This window comes from Prionailurus bengalensis, chromosome C1, assembly GCF_016509475.1.
Source record: "Prionailurus bengalensis isolate Pbe53 chromosome C1, Fcat_Pben_1.1_paternal_pri, whole genome shotgun sequence".
Taxonomy (NCBI): domain Eukaryota; kingdom Metazoa; phylum Chordata; class Mammalia; order Carnivora; family Felidae; genus Prionailurus; species Prionailurus bengalensis.
The window spans coordinates 179078217-179095771 of NC_057345.1; the positions used below are offsets into that span (position 1 = coordinate 179078217).

General features: G+C 42.3%; 1 protein-coding gene across 7 annotated transcripts in view; it reads left to right on the forward strand.

Moving 5' to 3' along the window:
• Positions 1–17555, forward strand: part of MYO1B (myosin IB) — a 188859-nt gene that overhangs the window by 72174 nt on the left and 99130 nt on the right. For all 7 annotated transcript variants that reach the window (XM_043577349.1, XM_043577342.1, XM_043577346.1 and 4 more), the window contains exon 4: positions 14395–14489. In XM_043577349.1, coding sequence (XP_043433284.1) covers positions 14395–14489 — 95 coding nt within the window. The remainder of the gene's footprint in view (positions 1–14394; positions 14490–17555) is intronic.

The following is a 17555-nucleotide window of genomic DNA, read 5'->3' on the forward strand; positions in this document are numbered from 1 at the left end:
AGTGATTCCAATGTGCATCCAAAGTCACGAACCACCAGTACAAATACCTAGCTTATTGATGGTTTGAGTTGATTCAGAAATGCAAGGAACAGAGAGATTGCATTTCCTCCTTCCAGCGATGCGTCTGTGACAGTTTCGTATGTTCCCGTATTTGTTTTCTGTTTTCTCATAACTGGGTTTTGGATTAAAGGTCTTCTGCAGACATTTAGAGATTGTATTTTCTGGAAAAGTCCTAGAGTACACAGTCTCTGTTGTCCATAAAAGAGCCTCAATTTTAAACCCACCAAGTAACGGGTTGGGCTGTCATCATTTTATGAAAATTGATGGCACAAACTGAGACTTGTTTGAATAGGCGGCCCCCTCCTCTCTGTAGAGAGGTGGACTGTAACACATGATAAATAGAAAATTCCCTAGACTAAAACTAGTTTATGATGGTTATGAGGCAACTGTGTTAAGATACAGACATGGTTCCAGTCTTCAGGCCTGGAGAGTGATTGCAGACATTGGTATTTTCTCAGTCAGTAGGTTTTTGAAGTACATATACAAGGGGAGAGCAGTTACATATGTGCATGTGCATGTGGGTGTGCATGTGTGTGTTTTCTTTTTTTTAAATCTTAGCCGTAAGGTTAGGTACATTAAATATCTTTAGGAATTGGGATTCCCTATTTGAATGACTGTTTATACAAATTGTAGAGAAGTCATCCTCCAGTGTGTTCGCAGTTCTGAAACCTGAGGGGTGTGCCTTTGTTCCACATATTGTAGATTTTCTTTTCTGTCCTAAGCCTGCTATAGGCATATAGAAAGCTCCAGCAAGGATTATTTGCCATCATTCTAGGACCTGTCACTAAATTGGTTGGATTCGGGGTGCTTGGGTGGCTCAGTGGGTTAAGTGTTGGACTCTTGATTTTGGCTCAGGTCATGACCTCAGGGTCGTTTAGAGCTCTGCACTGACCAGGTGGAGCCTGCTTTAGATTCATTCTCTCTCCCTCTCCCTCTCCCTCTCCCTCTCCCTCTCCCTCTCCCTCTCCCTCTCCCCCTCCCCCTCCCCCTCCCCCTCCCCCTCCCCCTCCCCCTCCCCCTCCCCCTCCCCCTCCCCCTCCCCCTCCCCCTCCCCCTCCCTCTCCCTCTCCCTCTCCCTCTCCCTTCCCCTTTCCCCCTTCCCCCTTCCCCCCTCCCTCACTTGTGTGTGCATGCTCATGCTCCCTCTAGAATGAATGAATGAATGAATGAGTGAATGAATGAATGAGTTGGATTCACTATTATGCCCGATGTCAGTGGCGAGAAAGATACATGGAGAGGAGCAGAAGGATATTATCGCAGGTTTTCCAGGCATTGTTTTTACTCGTTTGAGTTACGAAGATTTAATGTGAGGAGTTTTTGAAGATTTGTTGGTTTATTAATCTAACAGAAATGTTGAGTGCCTCACCTCTGCAAGTCCCAGTGATTTTTTTCTTGGTGCAGAAAATCTGTCCTGAAGAACATAAATTTCAGGACATTAACTGTGTGCCTTCTTCCAGGGAGGACATGAACTTGTTTGGGGGCCAGAAGGGGTCTGTGATGCGTGCGACTCTCAAGAGGCCATGGTGGAGGGAGAGGCTTGAACTTGAGAGTCTGGAGAGCAGAGACAGCTCCATTTTCATTTTTATACCCTGTGATGCTGGGTCAGTTCCTGGCCGGTTGTAGGCACTAGGTAGCTAGTGGCTATCAAACTCCTGAAGGAAGTTAGGATAAACATGATAATTTGCTCAGCAGGGACCTAGAGAAGCGACTGTACATACTTTAGAGAAGAGAGGTCATATCAGGTGGGTAGGAGCAAGATATTCTCACAGCTAGCCCTAGAGATGACTGCTTTTGCCTGTTAGTTTAGGAACTGGCAAGATTCTGGAGTGCAAATATAATCACACTTTGCCTTTCTAAAGCAGAAGATTTTAGGTGATCATTTTGCCTGTGCCTTCAAACAGAACCTGCACAAACCAGCATCAGAAAGAAGTGCCGAATACTAAAACATAACCTAAACGAAGAATTTCAGCTGGCAAGCATGAAGTTTCCCTTTAACTTTCTTTTTCTTCTTTGAGTGTTTTAAATCCATAGAGTTCTTTCTTGTAAAGATATGAATATGCACCTACATATGCATACTCGAGTAACAGTTCTCTTGATTTCTCCCTTATTAGGTTTTTTTTATAAATAGTTGGTAAGCAAACACAGACTCTGAAAATGCCATAAATTAATTTTTGTCCATTTTTTTTGCGTGACTAGGAGAAAGGACTGTTAGGATTCATTATGCAAATTTATTCTGAGCATATATGTCAGGCACTGAGATGGTGAGTCATAATTCCTGCTCTCAAGGGAGAGAAACTGTAATTAAAAAAAGTCCAAAAATTAAAACACGCTGGGGGTATAATACACGTATAAATGGGATTTTGCAGGTATAGAGTCAGGGAGCTCTTGTAACAAGGGGAATCATCCAGGGTTTCCAGGGAAGAGGGTGTTTGGTGGGGGCAGTTGGGCAGATGAGGAGCCAAGAAGGAAATGAACCATTTGGAAAGAGAGCTAGACTAGCTCCTGGGAAGGATCTTGCTTGCTTTTTCATGCATCACACACCCATGAAAACCAAAGCTCCTAGAGACTAGATCCTGTGTGAGAAACTGCCTTATTTTTACCTCTCTGGGTAACCAGAAACCAGTCGAGACACCCATGAAGGAAGTTTTTAAGTTCAAGATTTTGTGTTGAAGATAGAAGCTTGTCTTGAGCTTATATTCTGTAACAAAAACATCCACCAGCACTATGCATAGCTCTCAAGGACCCAGTATTTGTATCCAGAATGCCTTAGGCACAGTCTGTTCTCATCTAGGGTCTCTCCCCCCTCCCTAGCTGATAGGGGATGGTTGCTGCTGGCTTTCAGGACTTTCTTCTTAGTTTTTCCAAGGTTGGTCTCTAATGACAACGCCTTTATCAGATAGCTCCCCCCCTCCCCCGACACGTGGCAATAAATGCTGCCTGCTTGCAGATTGCAGTGTTTCTCAAATAAATATGTGATCTGCGTATGTGACATGTCATTTTCTTGCGGCCACTCTGCAGACAGTGTGACATGGCTTAAAATACTTGAAAGCAGATGTTTGAGGGCTCAGTATTTGAGTTCACTTTGGAGCTGTGCTTTTGTGGGATGGAATAATACAGGAGTTGTATTCGATCCTTTTGGGAGTGTTAGGGCACTTCTTCTGGATCAACGTTAAATCTTCCTCCAGCAGAAGCTCAAAGCATTGCTGTTGCATCATTTCCTGCGAGAGTTCTGGACCCCTCTCTGCCAGAGTAGTGGAGAGCCAGGGGAGTGCGTCCGGGAGGGAGTGACCCGTTAGCATTTTAGAAGAAGGAGGGTTGCAGGGAAGCCAGCCTGCAGGCGGAGTGGCGTGTGGTATTTTTGATTTACCCATTCTTATGTGGCCACTTTGAAGCCATTTTAGAGTGACAAACGTTTCAGCGTGAAAAGAAAAATGCAACATTTAAGAAACGGTAACTGTTGTGTAGAACAGATCTTCTGGCATCTTGAGCCTTTCTTTCTTACCTTATCATGGAAGTCCCTTCCTCCTGGGTGAGGACCAAAACTGGGGTAAGGGAGGGAGAGTGGGAGTGAGAACCGTCTGGAAGACATACCCAATGAGCAGGAGTCATCCCTTGGCTCCCCACCCTGGGACCTTTTGGAGAGGGCCATCAGTCATCCCAGGGGTAAAGCCTGCGTGGGACTGTGGGGTGGGGGGGTCGTGGAGTGGGGGAGTTCTTTCTTCATGGTCTGATTTGTGGTCCTCTGATTTCCCTCTTTCAATCACTGAGTTTCTTTTTTTTTTTTAATTTGAGACATGGATTTGACTGTGTAATAATGGACTCATTTGTTTTCCATATGGAAGCCCGGAGGAAAGGTTCCTGCATTTTGTTTATGAGCTGAATTTGCAAAGATTGGAGTAGATTTTAAACCCCATATTAAAACATTGGGGGTGTGGGAGGGAAGGGAATCTCTGGGCCACTAGGATCACTTGAGTCCAGATTCCTAGGAAATCCTCCAACATGTATCTAACACTTCTCTCTGATGCCTAAACAATGTAAGTGGGTGATACTTAAAATGGAGAATACTCCATAGAATCATAGTTTTGGAAGACAGCAATGATACAATTTTGCTTTACAGAAGCAAGCTTTAACAAACCTGGTTACAGAAACACCTAAAAGCAAGTAGTCAAACCTGGCTGCAGTGAGGACAGGATTAGGAATAGAGAAAGAGTCATGGTAATAAAAATGGCATTATATTTTGACAGTATCGTATCAGGATGGCTTGTGAAAATATCTTGCCTGGTTATAGAAGGCCCCTTTAGGAGTTACTGATGCTCAGGCCAGAAGTGAGGAACTTGTCTAAGGCAAAAACTGGTGATGGGGAGGAGAGGAAGGGGTGGATTTGAAAGGTGTTGGATACCTGGATGAGTCAAGCAAAATTTTAATTCAAAAAATGTTTTTCCTGGTACCAGTATCCCTCATGCTTTAGAGAAAGGTTTTATTGCTGTTTTTAGGTAAGCCACAGACCAAATGACCTGTCCTCAAATGATTAGATTATTATCTAATTAGTAGATGATTTCTCTACCTGGAGTGTGCAAGGGTAGGGATGATGTCACATGTATTCCTCTGCCTGCACACAGAATGCTTATTGAATAAATGAATACTGAATTCGCTTAAAATTATTTCCAAAATGTTTCCTCCTTTATGGTATCATGATGTGAATTTAGCTAATAACCGAAGTGTAGTAATATAATAATAATAATTATTATTATTATTTTATGTATTTACTTCCTTTTCTCTGTCATCATGTGTGCAAACCCAGATGTTTCATTGCATATGCACAGTGGTCTCTGTGTGTGTGTGTGCATGTGTGCGTGTGTGTGTGTATGTATATATATACATGTGTCTATTATCAGGCATCTTGGTAATATTTGTTGATTTCATTGAATTTTGCATTCACTCTATGAAATGGGGGCAGGTCTCGCTTTCCAAAATGTGAATTGGTTTGTGACCTCGATTCTTTAAACATGCAAACTTGGCCCCAGCTGGCCCTCCAGTCCTTTCCTGAGTGCCTGCTCCATTTCAGACACTGTTCAGGGTGCTTTATAAACATCATCTGCGCAGCTCCGTGGGCTGGAAGCACAGACCAACGCTTGAAGAAATTGGTAACCTCCCACTGCTGCTCACTCCCTCTCCTCTGTGCATTTTTAAAGAAATAAAGCAGTGTGTACTTGGGGTTCCCATTCAGATGCCATCTCCATCCAGTCCTTCTGTGATGGCCACAGCCAGATTTCGCTACGCTTCTTCATTCAGTGCATGGCGCCACGAAAGGCCCCCAGCACAGTGTCTTCTACTGTAGACAAGCATCCCTATGTTTCCCGCTTCTCTTGGAGGAAAGCTGAGACTCTGCCTCATTGCATCCTGTGTCCATAGCAGGCACTGAGGGGCTATCCAAGTTAAACGATACAGGTTTATATTTGAATGTTGTGAATCTGAAAGGTTCACTTCACTGAATTGACTTAACTATTTGGGATGGTGACGTGAGGTACCTTAGATCACAGTATCTGTTCCAAGTTAGACAAAGACACACAGAAGGTGCACATTTTTAGGCCTTAAATCAATAAGGAACATCTATCTGGAAAATCAGTTAGCATCTTAAGAATGTGAAGTCATTCTGTTTACTTTAATGAGTAAAACATTAAGTCCTATGGGTGATTAGGAAGGTCTTTGGAGTAACTTCTCTTGGGATAACTTTTTCCAGGATTTAGTTGCCTGTAATAAAGTCGTAAAACCTGACTATGAGATTAGTTGAAAATAATCCATTTTTCCAAAAGGCTTGGGAACAGTTGTGTTGGGAATTTGTTTAAATTGTGTTTACCTTGAGCAGGAAAGGCTGTTTTTATAGATTATAACTGTGTAATTATTTTTATGAGAATTGGGTGATTGTTAGTATTCTTTTGTTAAAACGGATACTAAAAATACTTGCAGGGCTTACTGAATTTGAATTAAGAGTCTAATTGTCTCTTTGTTCTTTCCTCTAAATCAGGTGTGTTTTGTTAATTTCTGGACAGGGGAAATAACATAATTTCCTCCTTGGTGTCTGTGTTCTCTCAGCCTCTGTCCTTGCATATTGCCTTGGGGTTCAGATATTGCAGCTTTCCGTGATATACCTTTCTCAGTAAAAGTCATTTCTCCCCTTTCTGAATATCTTTAGGAGACTGCTGATGTGCTTATTACCTTCTCCCACCTCCATTTTGGGGGACTTTAGTGTCTTTCTTGTTAGATTTTAAGCCTCTAGAGGACAGATTTTCTTCACCATTGTCCTCAGAATTTGCCTGGTGAGTACAATGCCTCCTTTCTCATGGGTGCCCATGAACTCCCTGGGAACCCCTTCCTCCACACACTCTTCCATTTTACTTATTAGGGCATTGATCCATTCTTGAATAGTAGGAACCATTCGCCCTTCGCTAATTTGAGGGATAAGGCCCTGCAGCAGTGAACACTGATGAAGGGGAATCAGCCTCTTTGCTTCCGGATGCTTGCCAAACCCACAGCAGGATGCTACCCCAGTGAGGGCTTTCCCCCTGTGGCATCTCATGCTCAGGGCATCATTTTCAGAAGGAAGTCCTGAGCAGCACAAGGGATTACTACTAAATTCCAAACAGCAGCTTCCAGACCCTGAAAGCAGATGTTTCCTCCTCACTGCTTGCATATCTTAAGTCCTTTTCCTTCCTGGCATAATTTAGTCTCTCTAAACCCTTTGTCTCTTCCTAATGCATGTCTCCAGTACCTGGGTTTTGCAATCCACCTTTGAAAAAGTATTAGCCCTTGGCCCAGTCCACCTTTGTATCAGTCTCCAGAAGAAGTGACTTATGGCTGGCTGACCCCAGATGGGGGAACACACATGAGGATCTCCATGGTGATTTTGATAATGGTTAGGCACATAGGGTCAGAAGACTGTGTGTATACCTCAAAGCTTCTTCATCACAGGAGGATTATAAATAAAATTTCTAAAATCTTGAAAGCAATCTTTGCTGTTTGTTTTAGATTATATTCCATAATTGGCATGTTGAACCTTTGAAATAAAGAGCTGTGCTTGTAAATTCTAAGAAGAGTTTCTTCAATTACACAGGGATTTCTGCTGTTACTTAAAACATTATAACACAAGTATATATAACACGGTATATAACACATATACCGTGATTTTTGTCACCTTGGTGATTACCTTTGATTGTTAAAGATTAAAAAATATTTTTGACCCATTAAGAAATGGTGAGAGACCAGGTGTACATTGAGGTTGACTCAGCAATCTATGGAATTTCACAAAAATCCTGTGGGAGTCTATTTTTCAAGAACCAATGTAATTCTAAAGGAAGAAGAAACTTTTTTGTGCCTATTTGTCATATCCTATTTTAAAGCCTGACTTTTGAGCTTTATTTGATGCTTTACTTTTGTCACTTTAGAACAGATGTCATCTTAAAATGATTCATCCCTGATGAGATTATTTCTGTTTGGTAGCTAATAGAAACAGGCCCTTTCCAATTGTGTAGCGAAAGAAAGCTGTGTGGCTACTTAAGTTGAGGATATACAAATGTCTATGAATTTGGAAAATTAAGTTTTGATTAAAAAAAAAGTGTTCTTACAAAAATGATTGTAGCTCATATTTTTAAGATAATTAAGTCTCACCTGCTCTCTGCCATATGCTGTGACATTGCATAGCATCCCTCTTAGGTGACAACTAGGTACTTCTTTGAGTTTAAATATATGAAAAAAAGTACAATATTGTATTTTTAAGCAATTGCTTATTTTAAATCTTATTTCCTTTCAGCCTATCTATGTCTTCCTATTTTAAATGTGGCCCCTATGGGCAACATGTAGGTGGATTTTGCTTTTGTATCTGTTCTAACATTCTCTGCCCTTTAATTGGAGTATTTTTGTCCATTAACATTTAATGTAGTTACTAATATGGTTGAATTTAGGTCTACCTTTTAATAATTTATTTTCCGTTTGTCTCCTCTGTGTTTATTCCTCTTTTCCTGCCTTTTTTTGGATTATTTGAATTTTTTTAGAATTCCATTTTAATTTTTTAGTTACTTTGCAGCTCTTGTGTTATTTCGTTGTTGTTCTAGGCATTATAATACACCTTTCAGGACTGTTATTGAATTAATATTGTATCACTTTATGTAAAATAAAGGAACTTTGCAGCCATTTGAGTCCATTTACCATCCATCTCCCCTGAACCTATTCTTTATGTTTGTTTTCATCTTCTGTCCTTTTTTACTTATAGTGTACATTTTGCCCATTGGTATTTATTTTGAAGAGAGACTCATTTTTGTTCTCTATCTTCTGTTGTTCTGAGGCTTGGGTTATGAGGAATGCTCACTGATGACGTGGCTATGAAGGATAACTGTACTGTGAAAAATATGTTAAGTTACCATGTCTGGCATAGGACAAGAATGCAATAAAGCTTTCCAGGATAAAAAGTTATAGTAACTTGTAATAAATAACTACAAACACTTATTTTCCCTGAAATTCTTCCTTCAGATGTGATATGATGAATGTGTGGTGGTAGAGCATTACACTAACTTAACAAGGTGATATTTTTCAAGTGGGTGAACATTTTCTGAATTACGAATAGGAGGGGGGCGCCCGGGGGGTTCAGTTCGTTGGGCGTCTGACGTCAGCTCAGGTCATGATCTCACGGCTTGTGAGTTCGAGCCCTGCATCAGGCTCTGTACTGAGAGCTCAGAGCCTGGAGCCTGATTTAGATTCTGTGTCTCCCTCTCTCTCTGCCCCTCCCCTGCTTGCTCTCTATCTCTCCTTCAAAAATAAATAAACATAAAAAAAAAGAATAAGAGGCAACGATTGATGTCTGCAACAATGTTTTACATGGAAGGCCAACATTGAGGAGGGTACTTGGTTGGGATGAGCATTGGGTGTTGTATGTAAGCCAATTTGACAATAAACTATATTAAAAAATAATAAGCAAACAAATCAACAAGCCTCAACATTTCCATGTAATACACTCCACACATAATTCCCTTTCTCCTTTTCCTTTTCTCCCCTGTTCTTCTCGTGGACTGTCTCAGCCCTTGAATGGAGTTCAGTATGAAGTTAGAAATTGGTGGAACACTTGAAGGTTAGGAATTTTTAAAAAGACACTTACTAATTTTTTTTGTTATGTAACTTTAGAAGAACATACGGCTGAGCCAGAGCTAGAAAGAGAAGAAATAGTTGAGATTTGTAGATCTAAATTGTAGATGAGAATTTTGAGACAGGTGATTTCAAGAGGGTTAAAATCAGAAGCAGAATTTCCCTAGTATGATTCTAAAATATTCTAGAATTCAGGATTAGGTGAAAGGGAATACCATCTTGAGAGCTTTTGAAGAAAATGACATGAAACAAATAGGTAGTAACAGTTTCGTACATTCAGGAGAGTTTTCTTAGACAAATTTTGTTCTGCTGAACTTTGGCTAATGGAGATAACAAGCTAATGAAATGGATCAGACTGTTTTAGGGAAAAGATCTCAAGCGACTCATTATGAGGGAGCCAGAGACAGTGAAAAATAGAGATCTGCTTGGAAGAACATTGGCTTTAGGTAGTGGTGGTGATGTATTTCGTGTGACATCTTCCCTGCTTTGCATTATAGATGAAATGAACTTAGAAAGCAGGTGGCAGGGTGGAGAGCCTAGAGTTTTGGGGAAAAAAGCCCTGCTGTCACCTTTGATGACCATAAAAGCAGAACCGCTGTGGAGATGGACATTCTGAGCAGAAATAAGATGGAGGAGAAGCATACGTACCGGCTACTTAATTTTTCGACGTGCAACCCAACATTGCGCCCCGACAGAAAATAACAGATGACCCAAACCAAACATCTAAAACCGAAAAGCAAGAGAGATACAGCTCAGCTGTTTGGAAATGTGCAGTGAGCATGCGTGGTGGTGTTCGGGAAAGTTTGGCTCTCAGCTAACAGCTGTGCAGCTGACCTGGAAATGAAGGGGGGACTTGCTTTCAAGCGTCAGGCTGTCTCTATTCTTAGAGCTCAACTAGAAGACAGAAGAAGTGGGTGAAACCCACGCTCTTGATGTGGTGGCATCAAACCCATGCTTGCCCCTGACGTTATCGTCACTGCGTTATAATAAACCATTCATTTCTGCGTGTGGTAAATAACAATGCTGACATGCTCACAAAATAATGTGAAGCATATGGGTCACAAGTGTTTTGAAGGAAAAACTTTTCTAAAGATTTATTTAGGTTCCTTAATTACAGAGTGGTTTGGAAGACTGGCATGTGGTTTCAGTTTATAGTTGGCCGTGGCGATGGGTACCTGCTAATGTTGCCGGAGAGGAAGAGAACAAGGCCGGGGGCAGGGCTTATGTCCTTCATGGCCTGCCCTTTGGTCATTTTTTTAAATAAGTGAAGTCAAGGTCTGAGTTCACACGAAGTACATATACGATCGCATTTATAGTGTGCCTGGGCTGGGTGTGCCGACAGTCCCAGCCCATTGTTCCAGTGCTTGAGTATTTCAGTTGATAAATTTTCATGGCCGTCTAGAGTCTCGAAAGAATAACTCTCCCTTTTAGCCTTTATATTAAAATATACTCCATTGTAAATCAAACCCAGTTTTGGGGGACAGCAGTTAAGTATTTCTGTCTGGACAGACAAGAAAATAACTAAGCATTCAGCATAAGTGTTTTGATGTGACATAAACCCATGGCAGGGTCATTTGGTGATCTTCTAAAGCCTTGTGTATGTGTGTTTATGTGTGTTGTGTGCACACACACAGTCATATATTGTTATTCATGTTAGAAATAATTTTGAATCATTGATGGTGTGATATTTAAAACTAACTTGCAGTCTTAGGAGCATAGGAGAGGCTTGTGTTGAACAACCCATGAGGAAGTCAGTGAATATGTACAGTGAATATATATGTGTGTGTGTGTGTGTGTGTGTGTGTATGTATGTATATGTATGTGTATGTATATATATGTATATGTATATATATATGTATGTATATATATATATACACACACCATATATGTATATATAGTAGGAAAAGTTCATTTATATTTGCCATAATGTGTTTTCCTGCATTTCTTGCCAGTGATGATAATGATAGTGGCATCTCTGAACTGTTGTCTGGAGGTGAGAAGAATGGCAGGGAGAGTGAAGCTAGTAAGAAATCTAAGCTCTGCTTTTCTTTCCTGCATGAAGGTCATAAGAAGAAATGACTTTCCTGTTTACCATTCTGTGGGGCTCACTCCAATAGTGACTTACTTCGTTGATATTTGGAGAGAATTCACTCATCTCTTCTTTCCTATTTGCGTATTTTTGGCGTCTTATGCTTGTAACTCTGCAGGACGGCACAAAGATTAACTAGAAAAAAGGAGGTGCCCTAGAGGAGCTTACCTCCTGGTAGGGGTTGGGAAGATGTGTACATAACTGATTGTAGCACAGAAAGAATTCACACGTTTATTTAGGGCTTTATAACACTTCCAGAGCTTTTATACACCTTTCTTTAACCTTCTAAGCTGAAGTACGTGGTATGTGGCTCTGTTCTCCAATTGGTACGTGAAGAGACTGCCATGCAGCCAGGGTGAGGGACTGGCCTCACGGTCATGTAGGTGGGGAATTGTGGATCCGGGACCTAGAGAATCCTACCCAGGGTGTCTTCTGTTCCCACAGTCATTGTATTTTTCACTGTCCTTACTGTGCATTGGTGTGCGCAGGGACATGCTTGTTTTTACCTGAGGACATCAGAGAACACAAGAGAAGGAGGGAGCCCCGCTGAGTGGTCTAAGGGGGTGAGCAAGGTGCTGGTTAGATAGGGAATGGCTGAGAGGGATTTGAGGAGAGGGTAAGACCTGCTGGGCAGAAGATCACCCCGTGCACTAAAGCCACCTGCTACTCAAAAAAGTCCCTTGTGCCAGATAGTTCCATTATTTTTTCCTTTCTCTTTTCATATTCATACGTTCATTCAACAAATGCTTTCAAGAATATACTTATTATGGGCAAGGGATTGGATTCATTGAAATGATGGTTACAGAATAAGGCTCATGGTGGCTCTTTGAGGTCCCACAGTAGCTCTGCCAGAAGATGAGATCACAGATAGCCCTAAGAGGATGTGACAAGAAGGGAAGAATGTGGTGCACAGTATTTCCAGGTTCAAGTTATGACTGTCCTGGGAAAGGGGTCACGGACACGTTGTGTCATTTCTCGGTCTGAGTTGGATCATTTATCCTCAAGGAGGCCAGCGTTTACTTCATAGAGCTGTTTTAAGGATCAAATCTGATTATGAATATGAGAGCACTTCATCCTGCTCAGTAAATTCTCAGTATTAATGATGCTCCTACTCACCTTTTCAAGAAGAGCCGGTCATTGACTGAAAGGCTTTCTGTGGTCTGGTCAGCGAAATGTAAACTCTCCCCGTATCGCCAGCCCTTCACTGGTGTTCCTTACTCCAGATTGGTCTCCTATGCACTCTTGTGGCCCTGTCCGCCATGAAGCGGCAGGCTATCCCAGTGGTCAGGAGCAGGGGATCAGTTCTGGCTCTACTGTGTCCCGCCGGCAGTGTAACCTTGGCAAATTGTGTCTTTATTTTGTGCCACAGTTTTATCATCGGGAAGTGGGATTAATAATAACTTACCCTTAGTAGTTTGAGTTAAAATGATTAAATATGAAGGGCTTGGAGACAGTGCTGGTAAGGTTGCCATTTTTAGCTCTAATTACTATCTGAATCCTACCTGATCCTGCCACTCTCCTGCTTACAGTCCCGGAGTGTGGCACCCTTATCATCTCTGCTCCTATTTGGAGTCTGCCCATCTATCTCCCTGGCTCATTGCTCACCCCTTCTTTATGCTCTGCCTTCCAGCAAGAAGGAATATCCACACTCTCGATTATTTTGTTTTTTGCTTTTTTGCCTAAAAGCCCTTAGCCTTGTTAATGTATTCCTTAGGACTGGTTTTCCTACTTCTGAAGAATCTGCGGCTCCCTTCCCCATCCCCTTGGGCCCCTGGCTTGTTCTGCAATGTTGTGCACATATCTTTCTCATTGCTCTTAACTTGTTGGGTTGCTGTTTTCTATTTGTATCTCTCTCCCCTGCTTTTGACTGAGAATTCCTGGAAAAGGGCTGAGTCTAGCTTACCTTTATATTTCCAGCATGTTCTTTACACAAGGTAGACTCCTGATAAATACTTGTTGATAAATGAATAGGGCTTTACCTTTTTTTTTTTCTTTTTTCTTTTTCAGTTTGAGAGAGAGAGAGAGAGAAAGACACAGAGAAAGGATCTTAATCAGGCTACACACACAGTGAGGAGTCCCTGCTCAGGGCTCGATCACACAACCCTGGGATCAGGAGCTGAGCTGAAATCAAGAGTCAGAAACTCAACCAACTGAGCCACCCAGGAGCCCCTGTTTTAAACACAGTATCATATTGTCAAAATTATTTCTCAGTTAAGGGCGCCTGGGTGGCTCAGTCAGATGAGCGTCTGACTCTTGGTATCAGCTCAGGTCATGGTCTCACTTGATCGTGAGATCAAGCCCCGCATCGGGCTCTGCGCTGACAGTGTGGAGCCTGCTTGGGCTTCTCTCTGCCCCTCCCCTGCTCATGCTCTCTCTCAGAATAAAAAAGTAAACATTAAAAAAAAAAAAAAACCCAAACAATTATTTTTCATTTAGCTGGAGGGGGCAAATTTTACCTTATTTATAAATTTTGAGTCAAGGAAGATCAACCTGGGGACTGGCCTGGTCTTGATAGGGGGCCCTGTTGTCAGCACAGGGCCCCGTGAGGAGCTTGAGGGCCTAGGACTGGAGCAGACCCCTGGCCGACCCATGGTCCTCCTTGCCTCTGGTGGGCGTTACAGTTTGTTATCTGTTTGTGAAGGCAGTAGTTCTGTATTTAGCTCAATGATGGTAATATCAGCCATTTGGCATTTGATAGAATTTTTTCTAACATTCGAAAAAATTTTTTGAAATTCCAGTGTATTGTCCTGAAAACCGCTGCATCATCCAGTGTTGGACATGTGATGCGACATTTTCTTCTTGGTTCTCTGAATTGCCAAGATTTTAATAAAATCAACCATAAGTATCACATGTGGGTTAAATAAGCATATCTTTAGAGGACGGTAAGTCAGTACCACTTCGTTTACTAGAGGATGTGAAGGAAAAGGGACCATGGGCCACAAGGATGGATGGGTTTATTTATTTCCTTTAAGAATTTGAAGGAAATAAAATCTGACGTCTCGGCTTTCTATCTGCAGCATACCAGTGTCCTTTAAAGAGCCTCTAGTTACATCTCATAAACACGTGAATATTGAGCTGAATTTTAAGGACTTCTCTCCCATTCTCCCCTACAGCTTTGCCCTGTCAGATGAAGCGTACAGGTCCCTAAGAGATCAAGATAAAGACCAATGTATTCTCATTACCGGGGAAAGCGGAGCAGGAAAAACAGGTAAGGCCAGGCCCAGCCTACCTTCCTTTCTCCTCTGGAGAAGGTCAGTGCTGCACAGATGATGGTATAGCAAAGAGGGCGGGGGGGGGGGGGGGGGGGGTAGTGCTCATTAGCATGAAGCTGCACCGGGCCACTGTGACCGCTCCTTTGTGGGAGGCTGCTGATTCGGATCATGGAATGTTCTCTGGGAAGGACTTACCCCATCTCTCACATGACGAAACAGGTACCTGTCAAAGGGATTTCAACCAATATGGGAGTCTGTTTCTGGATTCTGGATCTTCTGGTGCAGTCTGAGCGCTTCAGCGTCTCTTACCTTTCCCGTAAGACACCAGACCTGTGAAGTCTTACCACTTCTGAGGAATGACAAATTGTTTGGGCTTTGGGAGACCACAGGCATATCTTATCTCTGCTAAAGAGTGAGGAGGGGGGGCGCCTGGGTGGCGCAGTCGGTTAAGTGTCCGACTTCAGCCAGGTCACAATCTCGCGGTCCGTGAGTTCGAGCCCCGCATCGGGCTCTGGGCTGATGGCTCAGAGCCTGGAGCCTGTTTCCGATTCTGTGTCTCCCTCTCTCTCTGCCCCTCCCCCGTTCATGCTCTGTCTCTCTCTGTCCCAAAAATAAATAAATGTTGAAAAAAAAAAAAAAGAGTGAGGAGGGAAGGCACCAGAAAGATGCTTAATTTCACTCTAGAATAAAGTCTTTGAAGCCTAACGAATTGAGTATTTCTATATATTTTTACATTTATTTCTTTATTTAAGTGTTTATTTTTGAGAGAGAGAGAGAGCATCAGCTGGGGAGGGGCAGAGAGAGGGAGACAGAGAATCCAAAGCAGGCTCTGCATTATCAGTGCAAAGCCCAGTGTGGGCTTGAACTCATGAACCATGATATCATGCCCTGTGCCGAAGTCGGATGCTCAACCCTACTGAGCCCCAAGATTTTTCTATATATTGTTAGATGGGTTGGCACCTTTCCATAAAACAAACCCTCGAGTGGAGAGGTTGTGCTGTTTTTCACGTGCTTTTAGTAAAAACAATTTGTATGATTGATGTTCTCGAGTGAAAAGTGATTTCACACATGATGCCCAGCCACCTGGAAAAGGTCCAAAAGAGCTGTGCTCTCTGAGTCCAGACTGGGGCAGGTTGAAACTGCTGTTGTCAGTGAGCTTCTCTGATGGAAGTGCTAAGCCCTGAAGAAGGAGAATGGTGAGGGAGATGGTATTTTCACAACTTTATCTGTAAAATGTTCTTGTTTTCTACACAAGATTCTGATGATTCTACTAGTTTGCCAGAGTGGGATTTAAGTGTTTGTACTTTGCTTGGCTATGACGTGATTAGATTAGCATACTTTGAGTCTCTGATTATTAAGAAAGTTGCCCATGGGTATTTCAGTCAGCTGACTGAAATGAGCCCCTCCTAAGATGTGCGCCTTTAAAGTCTCACTATCGGCTCTGAGAGGGCTTTTCCTTCTGCACCTGTTCCTTCCTCCACTCTCTTTAGGAGTATTCCCTCCCTGCCCCCAGTGTAGATAAGTGTATCCAACTTCCTAGAGCCCTTTAGAGACGTAACAAGTACACACTTTCTATGTGAGGTTCTAGGCCCTGGATGGGCAGAAATAGGAAAAGACTGGCATGTAAGAAGGTAAAGTAACAGAAGACCCAGTCTCGTATGGTTAGGAAGGATTGTAGGTGTAGACCACCTACTGTAGGGTCCTTCCCATAGAACTGCCAAGCTCCTTGTTTTATTTTCTTTTTTTTTGTTTTTTAAGTTTTTTAAATGTTTATTTAATTTTGAAGGGGAGGGAGAGAGAGAGAGAGAGAGCACATGCGCACAAGCAAAGGAGGGGCAGAGAGAGAGAGAGAAACAGAGGATCTGAAGCAGGCTCTGCACTGGCAGCAAAAAGCCCCATGCAGGGCTTGAACTCATGTACCATGAGATTATGACCTGAGCCCAAGTCAGATGCTTAACCAACTGAGCCACCCAGGCTCCCCCAAACTCCCTTGTTTTGTGGTGATAGAGGGATCACTGCTTTGTTTTGTTTTTAATTTTTTGTATTGTTTGTTTATTTTAGAGAGAGAGACAGAGCATGAGCAGGGGATGGGCAGATAGAGAGGGAGACAGAGAATCCGAAGCAGGCTCCAGGCTGAGCTGTCCGCACAGAGCCCGATGCGGAGCTCAAACCCACTAACCGTGAGATCATGACCTGAGCTGAAGTCGGATGCTTAACTGACTGAGCCACCTCGAGGGCTCACTGCTCCGTAAAGCAACCTGCTAAATTTGTCATACAGATTCAGCTATCACAAGCTCTTTCTTACCTAGATTTGAATTCTGCCTCTACCTAGTGGCCTTAACTCTGCCGTCTGGAACCTTCCCAAATTAGTGTACTTTCTTTTCTATAGGACAGTCATTCGGTTATTTGAAGTCATCCATCATAGCTTGCTAGGTCTAAACATCCTTGGCCTTCAAAAATTTCCTGTGTGATGCACATTCATTTACTCATTCATCCAGGAAGTAATTTTTGAGTACCTTGAAGGAATACTAGTAAGGTGAAAGTACTGTACTAAGTACTAGTGACACATTGGTGAGCCAGACACCATCCTTGTCCTTATTGAATTTGTAATCTAGTGCAGGAGATAGACAATAGCACTCTGTTACATGTGCATGTGCACAAGTATGGGTGCTGTATATACACATATACCTATGTCGCATGTATACATGTAGTTTATATAGAAAAGGAAAAGTACGGGGTGCTTATAAGAGCATATAATACGATCAGATCTCATTCTCAAAACCCTCACTATCATAGTCATATTATTCTGGAATGATCCCTTTCTGTCAGTATGCCTCATAAAATTACATCCCAAGGAGAGAAATAAACCGAATAAATACTTCAAGTTTGGTCTTGGTTAAGGGGGAACTATTATCTCTCTTAATATGGATACCAGGCTTCTGTTAATATAATATAGCGTATGTATTGAGTCTTACCAGTCTTCCCATCAGGCAAGATACTGTAGGTTTCTTGTATGTCAGCTTCTGGTAGGTCAGATGTGCTCAATCTGGTGTTGTCCAACA